The 15976-nt window shown below is 35.2% G+C and overlaps 3 protein-coding genes across 3 annotated transcripts in view; 2 read left to right on the top strand and 1 right to left on the bottom strand.

Moving 5' to 3' along the window:
• Positions 1-2595, top strand: part of LOC110455730 (echinoderm microtubule-associated protein-like 6) — a 32169-nt gene extending 29574 nt beyond the window's left edge. The window contains exons 33-36 of the mRNA XM_021506057.1: positions 162-265; positions 663-816; positions 1708-1808; positions 2119-2595. Of these exons, the coding sequence (XP_021361732.1) occupies positions 162-265; positions 663-816; positions 1708-1808; positions 2119-2143 (384 nt within the window). The 3' untranslated portion in view covers positions 2144-2595. The remainder of the gene's footprint in view (positions 1-161; positions 266-662; positions 817-1707; positions 1809-2118) is intronic.
• Positions 2596-7157: 4562 nt separating this feature from the next.
• On the bottom strand, positions 7158-9690 carry LOC110455737. Its single transcript, XM_021506073.1, has 2 exons — positions 9388-9690; positions 7158-8684 (listed from the first exon to the last, which is right to left on the bottom strand). Exons 1-2 carry the CDS (start codon positions 9652-9654, stop codon positions 8586-8588), a joined length of 366 nt encoding a protein of 121 aa, XP_021361748.1. The 5' UTR covers positions 9655-9690; the 3' UTR covers positions 7158-8585.
• A 2381-nt stretch (positions 9691-12071) lies between these two features.
• Positions 12072-15976, top strand: part of LOC110455734 (V-type proton ATPase subunit D-like) — a 12680-nt gene continuing 8775 nt past the window's right edge. Inside the window, exons 1-4 of the mRNA XM_021506068.1 lie at positions 12072-12158; positions 13826-13943; positions 14625-14772; positions 15456-15500. Of these exons, the coding sequence (XP_021361743.1) occupies positions 12121-12158; positions 13826-13943; positions 14625-14772; positions 15456-15500 (349 nt within the window). The 5' untranslated portion in view covers positions 12072-12120. The remainder of the gene's footprint in view (positions 12159-13825; positions 13944-14624; positions 14773-15455; positions 15501-15976) is intronic.

The raw sequence follows: 15976 nt of genomic DNA on the forward strand, positions 1-15976 counted from the left end.
TGTTGGTAACCTTGTTTTTAGCCAGGTTGCTCCTTAAATAAGATAACATTTTAATGTGACTTAGTGCTCTGTCAAGATCAAAGAAAGTGATATATTTGTATGAATACCAAATTTCTTAATGAGATTGATTTATCCTACAAATTCAATGTTGATATTTCCAGGTCAGTACAGGAGCTTACATCCGCCAGGTCTTCACAGTCCCCGGTGGAGCCTTGGTCGAGGACCACAACATCACTGATAAAATCACTTGGGCATCATGGACAAGGTTTGAAATTGTCATATATTAGAACAGTTTCTCTAAAGGACATAAGATTAACCCATTGTGTTTTTTATAAGCCCATGGATAACGGGTCATATTATGGTATATCCTGTGATTTGGGCACACAGGGTCTCCTAATATCTCCAGCAATTATTGACAAATTAATGTTTATTTACTCATTCGCCCCTGAAGACACATTTGAACTCCTCCATTTCAAAGGTTGGAATAGTTTATTATGAAATTTCAGGGGTGAATGATCAAACTTTATATCAAGAGTATTTACCATGAAAGCTTGGAAACGTTGGATATAGATAGGATATTAAAGTCCACATTGTATCTACTAATAACACCTATATCAGTATACAATATATATGTAGTCTGACTGTTGACCTTGACTTTTCAGTACACTGGGTAACGAGGTACTTGGAATCTGGCCGAAGGACTCGAGTGGTGGAGATATCAACTGTTCCCATCTCTCTCACCTTGGTAACGCCCTGGCAACGGGGGATGATTTTGGATTTGTCAAACTGTTTGAGTTCCCATGTCCAGAAAAACAAGTAAGTAGAAGGTGTTCTTGGAAAAGATAAAGCTAATGTCAATAAAATCCAAGAAATAAAATGCTTTCGTCAAGAATGACAGAAGTGTAATGAGGTCCTCTCACAATCATGATATCCCACACGTTTAAGTATTTCAGCTTGATTTTACCCAAGAATGGCATCTTTAACCCCAGAGTGCTAACTACGATGCAATTCTTCGGTATATTTTCCCTTACGCTGTATTAATCAATTCACAACCTAGTCAATTAGACCAACCAAAAAGTTAGGCCTTCTTTACTCGAGTTTATTTATCTGATTCTATCGTATAATATGAGTTGTAACTTGCCACTTTTTGAATGGTAAATTAGACAATGCAATCAGAAGTTATAAAACAAAACTTTTTACAGTTTATTGCTGCTGGCAAAGCATTTCCGAAAATCCTCGAAAAAATTACGATAAATGGTTGTGACCAAGGACTGGTTTTGTTCTTGTGTATAGTGTGCACCCCTTTCTTAACCTTTTCATTTTTCCTTAGGTACCTGCGCACTATCCTTGAATATTTACGATATTAAAATGTACATGTTTGTGATTATACAGTTGGGAAAGAAAGAAGAATCTTTAATGGTGTTTCAATTTCAGTTAAATTAAGACTGTATGTCATGAAATACTGGCTGTACTGTAACCCGAATCATTCTCTGTAATGAGAGTTAAGTTATCATGATAGCTAATGTTATAACAATTTCAACATATAAAGTGTGAAAATTGACTCTGGGCTAATATAGATTTTATTAGAGATATGTAAATCGGTGAAATTTGTTTTTCAATGAAGTACAAGATTCACAATGGGTTGTATTACAAGTGATAACTGGTCAGCTGTTTATTAATATACTTGTTTTATCTATTGTTTTACAGGCTCAGCATAAGTCATTTGTAGGTCACTCTGCCCATGTGACCAATGTGAGATTCATGTTTGATGACAAGTTTCTCATCAGCACTGGAGGTGATGATTGCAGGTAAGCCATTACTGAAAAAAAAATGCAAGCCTGGTCCTAGGCCAAACTCTGTGGTTTGTTAAGTCACCTAGGCAATGCTGAAGCAAGCTTACACATTTAAAGGGGGTAAATTTAGACAAAAATTAACCTGCCTCTGTAAATATCTTCACAGATTTCAAATATGGCTAGGTTCATTTGACATCTTGTTATATGTTTGACAAAATCTGCTCTTATCGTTTATTAAATGTCAACATTGTATAAATTTAACAGATTTATCCTAAGACAATTTTTGTTATACATTTGTGTGATAAAACTTCATTTTGCTTTGCAGCATATTTGTATGGAAGTGCACATAAAAGAATGCCCTGGATACCAAGCAATGTACCTGGTTACAGAGGAGCTTGATACCAAGCATTATACCTGGTTACTAAGCAACATAACTGGTTACTAAGGAGCTTAATACCAATCATTATACCTGGTTACTAAGCAACATACCTGGTAACCAGGGAGCTTGATCCCAAGCATTATACCTGGTTACTAAGCAACATACCTGGTTACCAATGAGCTTGATACCAAGCATTATACCTGGCTACTAAGCAACATACCTGGTTACCAAGGACTTTGATACCAAGCATTATACCTGGTTACTAAGCAACGTACCTGGTTACCAAGGAGCTTGGATTACCAGAATTCAGCAGCAGCTAATGTCAGGACCGACAACTGTTTCATTGTGACCTAACAAACATTTTGTTATCTACGTCATCATTGTATTATATTTGTAAATGTTAATGTAACAAAATTATAAATAAGGGTGTACAAATATCATGTAAATAATGAATTTGGAAGAAATTTGTAAATGTTTACACTCAGAATAATTTCATTTACAAATATGATGAGATTATGTTTTGTTAAAGTTAATTGTGATTTAAAGACTCTTTTTGAAATGTATACAAATAATAATCTCAAAATTTACCGTATTTTTGTATTGTATCACCTGGCACAAGGGCCTGATGTGAGCTTTAGCCATGTTGCAGCATCCATAATTTATTGTTTGTCGTTCCTTCATCTTTTTAATAAAAAATCTACTCCTCCAGAACAGCCAATGGGTTAGCTATGAAAGGATTGGGCCCAATAGGGGAAATATAAATAAATATCTGAAGGATCACAGGACCAGGGGGACTAGATATTGTATAAATGAAGGATGTGTCCCCCACTTGAGGCAGAGTGGAATGAACATTTAAAATCCTACTCCTTGACTACTGATAAAGGGAATGTCAACTTGTTTGTTGAGAGTGGCTTAAAAGAGGAAACAAAGTATATTCTTAAAAATTCTGCTCTGATGGGGAAGTAAGAGATACGTATATGTTTACATGACTACTCCATTCTTTACTGATGCAGGGAGTATCTACTTTGTTTGTTGAAAGGATCTGATGACCAAGGGAACAGTGTATACATTAAAGGTTTGGCTACACTTTGGGTAGAGGGGCCTGGCTCAGTAGGAGTATAAATAAAGACTTTCATAATAAAAACAAAAAATGCCTCATTTTGTATTTATTGTACTTCTGATATACATGTACTATGTTTGACATATTTTATATCGGAAAAAAAGATCTGTGAGCTTTTAAGGCCCCATGGCTTGTTGTTTGTATGAAACTATTTTTCAAAAACTGCCTTAACTATACTTTGTGTACATGACTTTACTGGTTGTGGTGATGGAGAAAATAGACTCTGTCCAGTATCTGATGTGGATCGATGACTCCGTCCGGTGTCTGATGTGGATCGATGACTCCGTCCGGTGTCAATATTTAGGATCATTTTACATTTTTAATCTTTAATTTTTTATAATCTTTACACTTACGTATATATCGTACACATCATATTACCTAGATTGTAGGTGGAATAATGTGGTGTTGTTATAATAGTAGATTATATAGTATACCAGTAGGTTATGTATTTATAGTACATGTACTATTACACTAGCAGAGATTTATTGTAGTATCATGATAACCTTGAACACAGTTGTTTTGATTCCAGGGAGAAGAGAATGATTTACTATTTTTAGCTCACCTGGCCCAAAAGGCCAAGTTACCTTATGCTATGGTGCGGCCTCTGTCAATCATCTATTCGTCTGAGATCACTTTTTTCTCTTTAAATGTCTTCTTTCAAATAACCACAGGACCTAGGGTGATGATGTTTGTCCAATGGCCTTCTTGGATGAAGGAATATCCAGTTTGTGAAAATAAATGACCTTGACCTACTTTCAAGGTCACATGGGTCAAATATGTTAAAACAGCTAAACCACTTCTTCTGAATAACCAAGCAGTCTAGTGTCATGATGTTAAGCCTGTAGCATGCTAGGAAAAGATTTGTGATGTTTGTTCAATTAGTTGACAATTACCCACTTTAAGGTCTCAAGGGTCAAATTTATTAAGATCTTTAATGAATTCTTCTGAATAACCAAGAGGATTATGATGCTGATGTTCGATCAGAAGCATGATTGAATAAAGGACTATCAAGTTTGTTCATAGGAATAACCTTGACTGATTTCAAGCAATTTTTTTATTTCAAACAATTATTTTGGGTTAGCCAAGTGGCATACGGTCAAGACATTTGACCCGTCGGAAGTTAGTGTAAAGGGCTGTTAAGTTTGACATTAATTTTATTTTTAAATTCTAGTGGTCAAATTTGTTTGAATCTTTAAACAATTTCTTCTTTTAATATCTGTAAAACCTAGATAGAGAATTGATCTTTTACCTTTACCTTGCATGGCAAAGGGCTGTCAACTTAATCTAGCTTAAATGACATCAGTTAAAACCTTATAACAAAGGTCTATAAGCTGAAGAGTAACTACATTTATCCTTTACTGAGAGGTTGATTGCCATTAAGCTTGTTTGACAAAAATTACCTTGACCAACTTATAGATTGATTACATAGAATAACAGGTAAGCGAGACAAGCCCATTAGGCCTCTTGTTGGTAATTACAGGTGTATTTTGTAAAGTGTACACTTTGTGATGACAAATGGAATGTTATTGTCCTTGTTTTTCATGCAAGAACTTCCAATATTTTTTCCCTTTTTATACTTATTTTATACATTTCTGAAATGTTACTTACATGCTGTTGTTTGTAAACTTGATGATTGTCCAACAGTGGTCAAAAGTGGCAGATAGAGTCAGTTTTGTGGCGAATGTCAATGCCTATTTAGAAATTGTTTTATTTTTTCGTTTCATTTTTTGTTGTTGATTAATTCATTAATAGCAAGATCAACGTGCAAAAGCTGCCATAATACATTTTTTTTTATGTTTAGCAATCTGAGTTATGATAGAATAATTGTGATAATTTGTACTTTTCTTATTCTTACTGATAACTCCTGTTCACAGCATATTGAAAAACATTGGGATCGCAATCTGTAGGAAGTACAGTTATAAGGTACAGTATCAGTGTAAGGTACTGATGTAGAGTATTAACCCTTTCACCCCTATATAACTTTAGTAAACTCTACCATGTATTGATCTGGATGAGTCAATTATGGTCTACAGTGGTGAAAGGGTTAATATACAAATATATGGTACAGTGCCATTGTATGGTACAGATGTACAAATATATAGTTAAGTACTAGTATGGAGTACTTACATAGAAATGTATGGTACAGATGTACAAATACATAGTTAAGTACTAGTATGGTGTACTTACATAGAAATGTATGGTACAGTGCCACAGTATATGTTAACAATATACTCTATAGATATAATGTTAGTGTAGGGTACCATTACTGCTACAATACAAGGGTATACTGGTCTAGGTGATATGCATTCCTGTATCACCCAGCATACGATACAAGTGTACGTTACTATGTAGTATTTTATAGTATGTTACTAATGAATTAGATAATTTAAAATATACAGCAGTTAGATTCTCAATAAATTAATTTAAAATGCATGACATTTGTTTTCTTGTTTCGTCAATCCAGTCTTACAAAGACAATAACCCAAAAACGTACCACATACATGTATCTGTGATAAGTGGCAATTCATTTTTGAACCACTTGGTAGTACATGTACATGTATTTTAATTACATTTTGTAAGTGTAGCCTGCTTCTTATGACAAATGCATCATTCTGGTCCCTGAGGTCTTCATATATATCAACGTGTAATTTACTGCAGTGTTTTCCTTGTGTAATCCAGATCACAACATCAGCAAGTACCAACACAACCTAGTTCCAATTAAAGGAATCGGACATCAACAATGGCGCGTCAACCTGATCTCATTTCTACTACTTTGCATTGTGTTATTGGTGTTTTTTAGTATAATAAAATATATATATATTGCCCTTGCTGTTGCCCTCATGAAACATGATTAACCTCGGAGAAACAAAGAATCAGAATTCCCTACAGTAAGGGCAAGAAATGTATAACATATAAATCTTGTATTATTTTATGAAATGAAGGATCAACAATGCTCCTTAATTAAATGTTACTGGAAAGTTGGCTTGCCATATATGCTCGACAGACAAAATGAAAATTACAGGCTGACCAGCATTAGAAATGAAGATGAACATTTTAATATTTTTGATTAAAAACAAACATCTGTCTATCAATTATAAATATTTTAATATTTTGAATTGAAAAACAAACATTTATCAATTATATTTTTCATATCCTATAAAGATAATCACGTATTCAATGCACTATTAACAAACAAGCAGTGAGATAATGAATTAAAGGTTCACACTGTTATAAGTTATAACCGACTTCAGTTCCTAATGTTTTAAAAGGCTCAATCTTATTGAATGTGTGAAAATTAAAGAAAGACACAAATTTATGATTACATATTTAATTTACCATCACAGTACCAAACATATTATGCAGTAATGTTACTTTATTCAGTATATACAATGTATGATGAAATCTGACCTATCCATATATTTAAATTTGATCAAATAAATTAACATTCATTGACAGAAGCTGTCTTTAACCCTTTCACCACTGTAGACCATAACGGACTTATCCAGATCAATGTATGGTAGAGTTTATTAAAGTTACATAGGGGTGAAAGGGTTAATAAAAATATACAGTCAACCCTGTATTAAGAGACCACCTTTAGGAAGTGCATACCGGTAAGTCATTTCATACTGCAGTTGGTCTCATATAAGAGGTTCGGTTACCACAAAGGTGCTTGTTGTCTTAACCCTTTCACCACCATAATGGACTCCTCCAGATCAATGCATGGTAGAGTCTACTAAAGTTAAGTAGGGGTGAAAGGGTTAATAGAGGTGGTCTCTTGAGCAGGGTTGACTGTAATCCATTTGAAGTTTTCCAGTAATCCAAAATCTGAATCAGATTTATACAAGAATGGCATGGAAATCCCTAAAAGAGCTAGTGTCATTTTATTTCAGTACAAAACATATAAACAACAATTTGGCACAATATAAATACAAAGGTAACTTTGATTGTAATGTTATTAGGACTAGCAGCGGGGTCATACCTCCTGCTGTGTATCAGTAAGAATGAAACTGGAAATAAGAACTTTTATGAAATATTTTATTCTGAAGGATATAGACCTGCTAAGTCCATAGTATCATAGGAATAAAAATATGGCTAAGTTAGGCAATAGTCTTATTAAACATTACCACAGAAACCAACCCTCTCCAACACATAAATAATTGGTAAATCAAATTCTATATCTTTTAAAGCTATATACAGTGATCAATCTACAATTAGTTTGTATGGGTCTTTTTCCACTGTATGGTTAAAAGATATGGGTCCCACCATGTTAAATTTCAGTATTTTCAGAAATTATATCGGTCAAATCGAAATTCTATAGGTACAGGGTAGATTTATCACTGTGTATGTTGCAGTTAATTTCTACATCAAATTTTAAATTGATCACCCGGAGAGCACTTGTACGTACCAATATTTAAGTGAACAAGTTGAACATGAAACATAAATTCAGCCTATAATACACGTTTAGATATGTACATGTTTTTACACAGGAAGGTGAAGTATATACAAAAGAAAACCAAGAAAAAAATAAAAATTCACATTAATTGCACATCACAACACATAGCCAGTTAAAAGACCGCAAACAACAGTAAAAAATAAATAAATAAATAAATAAAGCACAATACTGGGTTTTAATACAGATCAAATACGGTAATGTTAGAATGCCTAATTTTTTAGTGCGGGTAAACAGATTTTAATTCAATTTGGTTTAAAGGAATGTTTCAGTATTCTTGAAAAAACTCAATGCTGTATAATGTTATATATTTACAGTTTCAATCGTAATTAAGTCAATATTATACTTTGTTGGGCCCTTTAACAGTATCCCAAGGTAATGCTAATTGTGCTGTTGTGATATTTAACTGTTACAATAATTATCTTTCTGTCGTAGTAAGTCCTTGTTTGTACAAAATGTCTTTTTTTATGCTGTACTTAATGCTCAAGAATTAACCTAAAAAGTGCTAAAATAAACATTCTAGATAAGATAAGTTTGTTCACAGCACAAAATATATCTGTCAAGTTATATATATTCTGTCCTTTCCCCGAGATCTTTCCCGTCTTGGTTCAGGAGGAGCTTCCCTTTTATTTCATTCTTCCACCGATTCAAGGATACAGTATATATATACACATTGAAAGACACCAGTTAGGTAGACGACCAGAAGAAATGAGATATGCTTGGTGATCTCACTATATCCTGTTACCAATTTGTTAATTTTGCCTTCAAATTGTGGCAGGGTTTTTTCACAATGGCGGTATCTGGAGCTCCAGATTTCCACATTTTATGACTCGTAACAACTTTTTATGCTTCCTGTTTCTGTTTCTGCATCTTCTTTACTTCCTTCATCATGTAGGCCAACGGGTCCTCTGGCTTTCTGTAGACGATATTTGTTGTCAGAGTCTGCAGAAAACACAAAATGAAGAACAGTGATTAGGCCAGAATACTGGGGTAGGTGATTTAAGAATTGAGGCTGATATAATGTTTATTGCTTGAGGCTTCATTCACTGATCTACATAAATCATCTTTGCTAAAAAAAATCAATAAGTTTTGATGCAGATTTAGAGTTCATCAGAATGCATCAGAAGTACATTGAAGCAAAACCCTAAACAAAATCTTAGAACGCCCAAATTGGCACCCTTCCTTGAACTAACATGAATTAGTAAAAGAAGGGCAATAACTCTGAGAAAAAAAAATAAGTCATAATATGAATTGAGTTATAAATGGCTATAAACTACATGACATGGTGATCATGCATATATTTGTTGAAATATGCTTAACACGATTTGTTCAGACAAGATTTTATCTCTGGACAGACAGATATATGCCCCTATGACTTACATATTTTGTATTTAACCTTATTTGGTTGGGAGGCAGGGCAGGGTTATAATGAAGATGTGGCATATTACAGAGTGAGAAAGGCCCAGATTTCCTCGTTTTAACGTGACTGGATTGAACACCATTCAGGTCAGTATTTTGTGATCGGGATAATATAAAAGTGTTGTTTAAATTTAATTCAAAGTACTAAATTAAATTTTAGCTCAATTTCCTAAAATCATTTTTTTTTCTGGTTTGAACTGTGACGTTTGAATAAAATTGGATGTACCTGGAATAACTGTAGGATATTGTGCTGTTCCAAATACTTGATTGCTTTGCCGTACGGATCTGGAATCGGTTCCATGTAAACCACATCTTCTCTTACTACTCTGGAGGTGTCTTCTAGTTCTTTCTCCAATCCATTTGTTTCTGCCTCAAAATTATCACCACCTAAACTCGTAACTCCCTTAAGGGCCATGCTCATAGCTCTCTCTATCTCCGCCTTTGCAGCATCAGCGATTTCATCGGTAACACCAGATTGCTCGGTATCAGCCATGTTGTTTACCTCTGATTGTCAAGACCACGAATGCACCTGTGATGAATAATTACAGCGCGCACAGACCGATAAAGCCTGACACCGCCCGGTAGCGATAGGGACCGCCCAGCCTATATCCCTTTCTGATTTACCACTACAAAACTGTATAATTTGCATAGATATAGACTGATCAACAGATAATGTTTGGTTATCATTTTAAGTCCACTTGAATAAGTTGATTTCAAATTTTATAAAACGTTCATATTTCATCTGGAAAACCACATGTTCCGATTGGAAAATATATTTTCCTCAACAACTATATAATTATGTTAGGCATCCTCACTCCCGACACATTGGCTAAATCTGGTAGGAGTTGGTAAAGATTTGTTAACGCACTAATGGGAAACACAATGGACGTGTTTCATTGGTCAGTGTTTTAATTAATTATGACGGCACTTAACAATACTTTGCAACGTCATCTTCCATTGTGACGTACGTGATGAGTCATGGCAATTGCTTCCCCGATCGGAAACAATTATAATGTATTTTAATGGGAAACATGTGATTTTCTATATATATTATGAACATACAAAAGGCCCCAGAAACTTATGATGGTTGATTTTTATGTTTATCTAACTCTATTTTTATTCGAATAGTAAAAGATACTCGATCGGTATGCATGCGCTTCGTGTCTCTATACACTTTAAAAATTAACTTAGTCGAGTAAGATAAACATGACAAACCTAACTAGTTGAATAACCTCTGTATACCTTTTTCTAATGGGAGAAAATATTGCCGTGAATCATAACGTAACAATGCAAGATTACATAAAAAAGCATTGTAACGTGACGTAATAATAAATAAGTATTGTACCTAACTTGGTGTTGCTAAATTGCACGTCAAAGTTAGCCAAAAAGATGTTTCTCAATATTTTCTTGCTCCCAGTATGTTTTGATGTGGGGTTTTCCGTTAATATACTGATATTTATGCTTGTGAATCTATTGCAATATTATGCGTTTCTTACGATGATTTAGCTAGACATTTTACACAACTACCCATATTGGTGCAATAAATTACCAAATTAGCATATTTTTTACTTCCTTGTTAAGATACCCCCGCTTTTAACAGTATACGGTATAAGATGTATGGGTAAGATATACATAAACATTTTACAATAATTTTATATAGGCAGATTTACATAACATAACACTTATATGCAACCATGCATTTCGTTGTAAAAGCTTTGTGCATCGTATAAATTCCAGAGGTTACGCTCTCTGCACCCCTGGAATATGTCATGCCAAACCGAAAGGGACATTTTTTTTTATTTGGTTTTATATGTAAAACAGAGGAACGACATCCGACTTCAAGCAAGCAAAGTTTACCGTTGCGTTGCCGCGCAATTCCTTTAATGTACATAAAAGGGACATTATTTTCCTATCTCCAACTTTGCATGACAAGTAGATGTCAATATATATTGTTGACAGTAAAACTTACAACACAAGATTTCCAAAAGTTGATGAAGACTATAGAAAAGTTTTATGACTGTCATCATGATCTAATAAGGAAATGTTTTTTCTTTGTGTTAAGATTTTGTTGTCACTACCCGAGTTCTCGGTGTGAGGACGTGACACTGCTGTACTTTGCTCGATTAACATGGCAGGTGTCGTCGATGAAGCAGAAGACGCTTACCCTGCCGCAACCCCTGGTCTCATTCTCGTTTCATTTATCAGAAGTCTCCGTGCAAATATGTTCTTTGTCCATATCGCACACATGTTTGCCTTAGTTTTATTGCTGGTCAGTTCGAATTATATGGTTTTGTTGACACTTCTCTTGTTGTTTTTTTGTATCACCCACATGATGGCGCGTACATGTTATATTATAATGTAAAAGAACTTACCCCCCGGAATTTGGAGGATGAAGCTTGTGACCACTGGCAGAGACGTGCATATTACCACGGAATTAGATTATCTAAGTCCGTGATATTACAATATTGTAATGTATACGTCTCTGCCCCTGTGTAGTATAAGCAGTTTGGATATTATGGGGCTTTTATTTCTGTCTATCTATCTATCTATATTTTCAATTATAGTATATCAATTATATCTTCTTGTAATATGATGTATATGTAGATGTAACTGTTCTGTTTCACTGTGTCTCGAAAAAGGAGCGGAACGCTCCGAAAATTTGACAACCTAAACTTGTCCACACTGTTGGAATTACTTCTTTGCCCCATATAATATTTTAAGTAATTCGTATCCTACGGACATACCTCCATTAGGATCCAGTGTTATATGGGATTTTACCGTCTATATTACTTCTTTGACCCATATCTATCTATATGTTATACTCCACAGAGACCAAAATGGCTTTATGCATTAATTTGTATTACAAACGGCAGGCTGCAATCAAGTGCGCCTTTTCAGTATGCCGTCACGTGATAAGCCATGTGACGTTTACTGAGATAGTCATATTGGAGAAGAAAATATGTCGTCCGATAGAATCAACGTTTTCCCTTCAAGGATGTGAGTTTTTAATTAGCAGTCGCCTCAAATTTAATATATCAGCATCATCAACAACACTTAAAATATTTTGCAACATGACTAACGTTAAATCCATTAAACAGACAGATTATTCATAAATATAATGTTATGGTCGACGATGCCGAGTGCACTTCATAGACAGGTTGAGGATATACGAGGATATCCTCTCACTTGCGAGGGTGTACTGTAACTAGCTAATGTGTGTTGGAGGGGAGGTAGACGAGGCCTGGGGGTAAAAAAAACACCTGGAATTGTTAGCAACGACAGAGTCGGAACCGTTCAGTCCAGTCAGCGACCTAAAGATATGGATAGCCGGGAAGGGTGTTTTTTTTTTGGGGGGGGGGGGGGGGGGGGGGNTGGAGATTATATATTGCACTTGGCCGTAATGTAGGCAAAAACGGTACCCAGAAGGAACTCGCTCGATGGAGCAGGTGTTCCCATGTTTCATGCATGTCCGATACGGGCATTTAACCCCTGCTGTCTAAGTCAATATCTATATCTAAATACGCCAAATCATCGATTACGGTCGCCTTCTGGCTTGGTGCTAGAGGGAATTTCCCTTCTTTTAAAAGCTCAGTGGTAGAGCGTCTGACATAAAAGGAGTGAGATTGGGGGTTTGATCCCCTGTGGAAGCACATACACAACTTGCTTTCCTGTAACAAAAGTAATAACCTGCTATACATGTTCAATAACTAAATGAACATTTAAAGTAGGATTATAATCACAACATCACTCAAGCGTCATCAATTAAGTGGGGTTTTAGCTCACCTGGTCCGAAGGGGCAATGTGAGCTTATGCCGTACTGCGTCGTCCATAGTCTGTCCGTCAATTTTTTCTTTTAAACAACTTCTTCTACAGAACTGGAGGACCTAGAGTCATGATATTTGGCCAGTAGGTACCTGGGATGGAGTGCTATAAAGTTTCCTCATGAAAAGGACCTTGACCTACCTTCAAGGGCACACATATGTTAAAAACTTCAAACAGCAATATCCTAAGAACCATTTGGACCAGAGACATGATACTTGGGTATATTATGTAGACTAGAAGTGTGAATCTTTTTCTTAATAACAGTAATGAGGTAAAAAGGTCAACTTTAAGTGCTAGTTTGGGGTAAAAAGTCAACATGGATTAAAAGCTTTAACAATCTTCTTCTCAAGTTCCATAAGGCCCAGGTCTCAGGTATAAGATATCCTAAGAAGCATTTGGTCTTGGTCTAGAGTCATGATACTTGGGTATGTTGTGAAGACCAGCAGTGCATTTTTTTTCTTAATTACAGCAATGAGGTCAAATGTCAACTCTAAGTGCTAGCCGGAGTCAAAGGTCAATGTGGGTGAAAAGCTTTAAAATTACAATTTCAAATTTCAAACAACAATATCTTAAGCATTTAAGAGATCTTGAAATGTCTTGTGTTCTAGTTACCAAATTTGATTTGAAGTAACCTATATGTCAGTTTCATGTAACAAAAGAAACGGTGAGCGATACTGGCCCTCTGGGCCTCTTGTTAAGTTTACTTTGGCCGACTAGTAAAGGTGAGGCTTCAGCATAACTTAATGAAGTAATCTTATAGTACTCTTTCGTGTGTTGCTAGTAATATGTGCGCGGTAAACTTGTTATATGGTATAACCTTGTAAAAAACTTTATAATTGAAGGGCCTTGACCATCATGAAGGCAAGATTAAAGGGAGCACAAAAGGGCCACAGTTTGCTGAAGAAGAAGGCAGATGCATTGACCCTGAGATTCAGAATGATTCTTAAGAAAATCATTGAGGTAATTTTATTGCATTCATTCATGGCGTCAATGTACTAGACAATGTCCGCTTCTAATTTTAGGAAGCTTTAGGACACACATTCTATAAATCAGATCAATTATCTCGTTAGCTTACCTGGCACAGTTTAAAGTATTGAAAGTTGAATTGGCCTGAAGCGTACTGAAGTTGGGGGCTTCCAGTGTGTAAAACTTTAATAGCATGATAGCTGAGCTAGTACTTTTCGTTTCGAAAATTGTTGAATAGTTGAAATTTGCAATATACTGTATTTATAGCTTGGGCTAGTTGCTAGAATTTTGCAAAATCTACCTGCCTGCTAGAACTCAGGAAATTATATTGTTTGCAATGTACAATATCCTCCCTCCAGACCCACCTTTGAATTCAAAGTGTTTGTATAGGAGATTTACAGAATATAGATTAATTGGAATTTTCAAACTGTACATTACGAAAAAAGAGACCCAACTCCCTTAAAAAATACTCTAAAAATATTGTTTTAGTATACTAACATGAAGTAAAGCCCAGCAAAAAAACACCTAGAAAGGTCCTTTAGAAGCCCTATGGTTAGCCTGTAATGCAGGCCCTATGTGCTTCTTGTTTTTAATTGGCTCATTAATTTATGCCTACTAACCCTTTTTTCTGTGTATTGGAATTAAGAAATAAAAATGTTCGGGTATCTTTTTCAGACAAAAGTAAGGATGGGAGAGGTGATGAGGGAGGCAGCGTTTTCTCTTGCGGAGGCGAAGTTTACCTCTGGAGATTTTGGACATATTGTTTTACAGAATGTCAACAAAGCTCAGCTGAAAGTCCGATCAAAGAAAGAAAATGTGGCTGGTATGTCTTAAAAAATGATATCACAAAATCATTTTTACTTTGTTGTTTTGTTGTTGGTCCGTCAGCCATTGTCCCTCTGACATCCATCTCCAGGTAATTATTGTGATTGCTGTTTCTAAAGAAAAATTAGGATGAATCTTTCACATATTACACTGGGGACTTGGTCTCAAGGTCATGGCCGAGGGCCCAAAACAACAATTTTCATGCAACCTTGAAATGTAAAAACCCACCATTTTGAATCCAGTGCGTAAGTCTGTAACGACATGTACTTGTCCTAGGCGGGACGTCACAATTGAAAAATACAATTTGTGACGAGTTTCAATAATTTCATAAGAAATGAAAACCAGTGTAAGATCCTTTTTTTATCACATTATCAAGATTTGTGGCATTTATTCATGTAAAACGACAATTTTCATGCAACCTTGAAATGTAAAAACCTGCTATTTTGACTCCAGTGCGTAAGTCTATGAGTAATGACATGTACTTGTCCTAGGCATGACGTCACAATCGAAACATACAACCAAGCATAGGGCTGATAGGTCACATTACATGGGTTAATATGCAAAAAAATATGACATGGGTATATTCACTGGATAACACAGTACATTATGTGATAACAGACTATATATAATTGGTTTGATATGTGTACTACCGTTGTGACATATTTGTATCTGTTCTTACAGGTGTACAGCTGCCGGTGTTTGAACACTACTTAGATGGCTCAGACAGTAAGTTATTTCTATCGGTATCAAAAATTAAGGTCACTAAATGATAACATACATTGTACTTCCATCATATGTCAGGTTTATCAATAAGTACATTAATATTAGGACTAACACAATCATTAAAACACTGCTGTTTTATATAGGAGGAAATAGGCAGATATTTGTGAGAAAAATAATTTACTGTAGCCTAGCAGCATTGCTATATTTTGTCTTTGTTAAATTTCTGTGTAACTGTACTGAGGACAGAGGTTGTTAGCGATGTGTAGGTATGTACTATATATACTACTGTACTGAGGACAGGTTGTTAGTGATGTGTAGGTATGTACTATACTACTGTACTAATGACAGAGGTTGTTAGTGATGTGTAGGTATGTACTATACTACTGTACTGAGGACAGAGGTTGTTTGTGATGTGTAGGTATGTACTATGCTACTGTACTGAGGACAGAGGTTGTTTGTGATGTGTAGGTATGTACTAT

This window comes from Mizuhopecten yessoensis, unplaced genomic scaffold, assembly GCF_002113885.1.
Source record: "Mizuhopecten yessoensis strain PY_sf001 unplaced genomic scaffold, ASM211388v2 scaffold8365, whole genome shotgun sequence".
Lineage (NCBI taxonomy): Eukaryota > Metazoa > Mollusca > Bivalvia > Pectinida > Pectinidae > Mizuhopecten > Mizuhopecten yessoensis.

Excerpts from the sequence above, each read along its gene's own strand:
- LOC110455737 (XM_021506073.1), bottom strand. The coding sequence starts at position 9,654 with ATGGCTGATACCGAGCAATCTGGTGTTACCGATGAAATCGCTGATGCT. Across the intron at positions 8,685-9,387 it reads ATATCCTACAGTTATTCCAG|ACTCTGACAACAAATATCGT; the intron begins GTACATCCAATT and ends TGTTTTCTGCAG.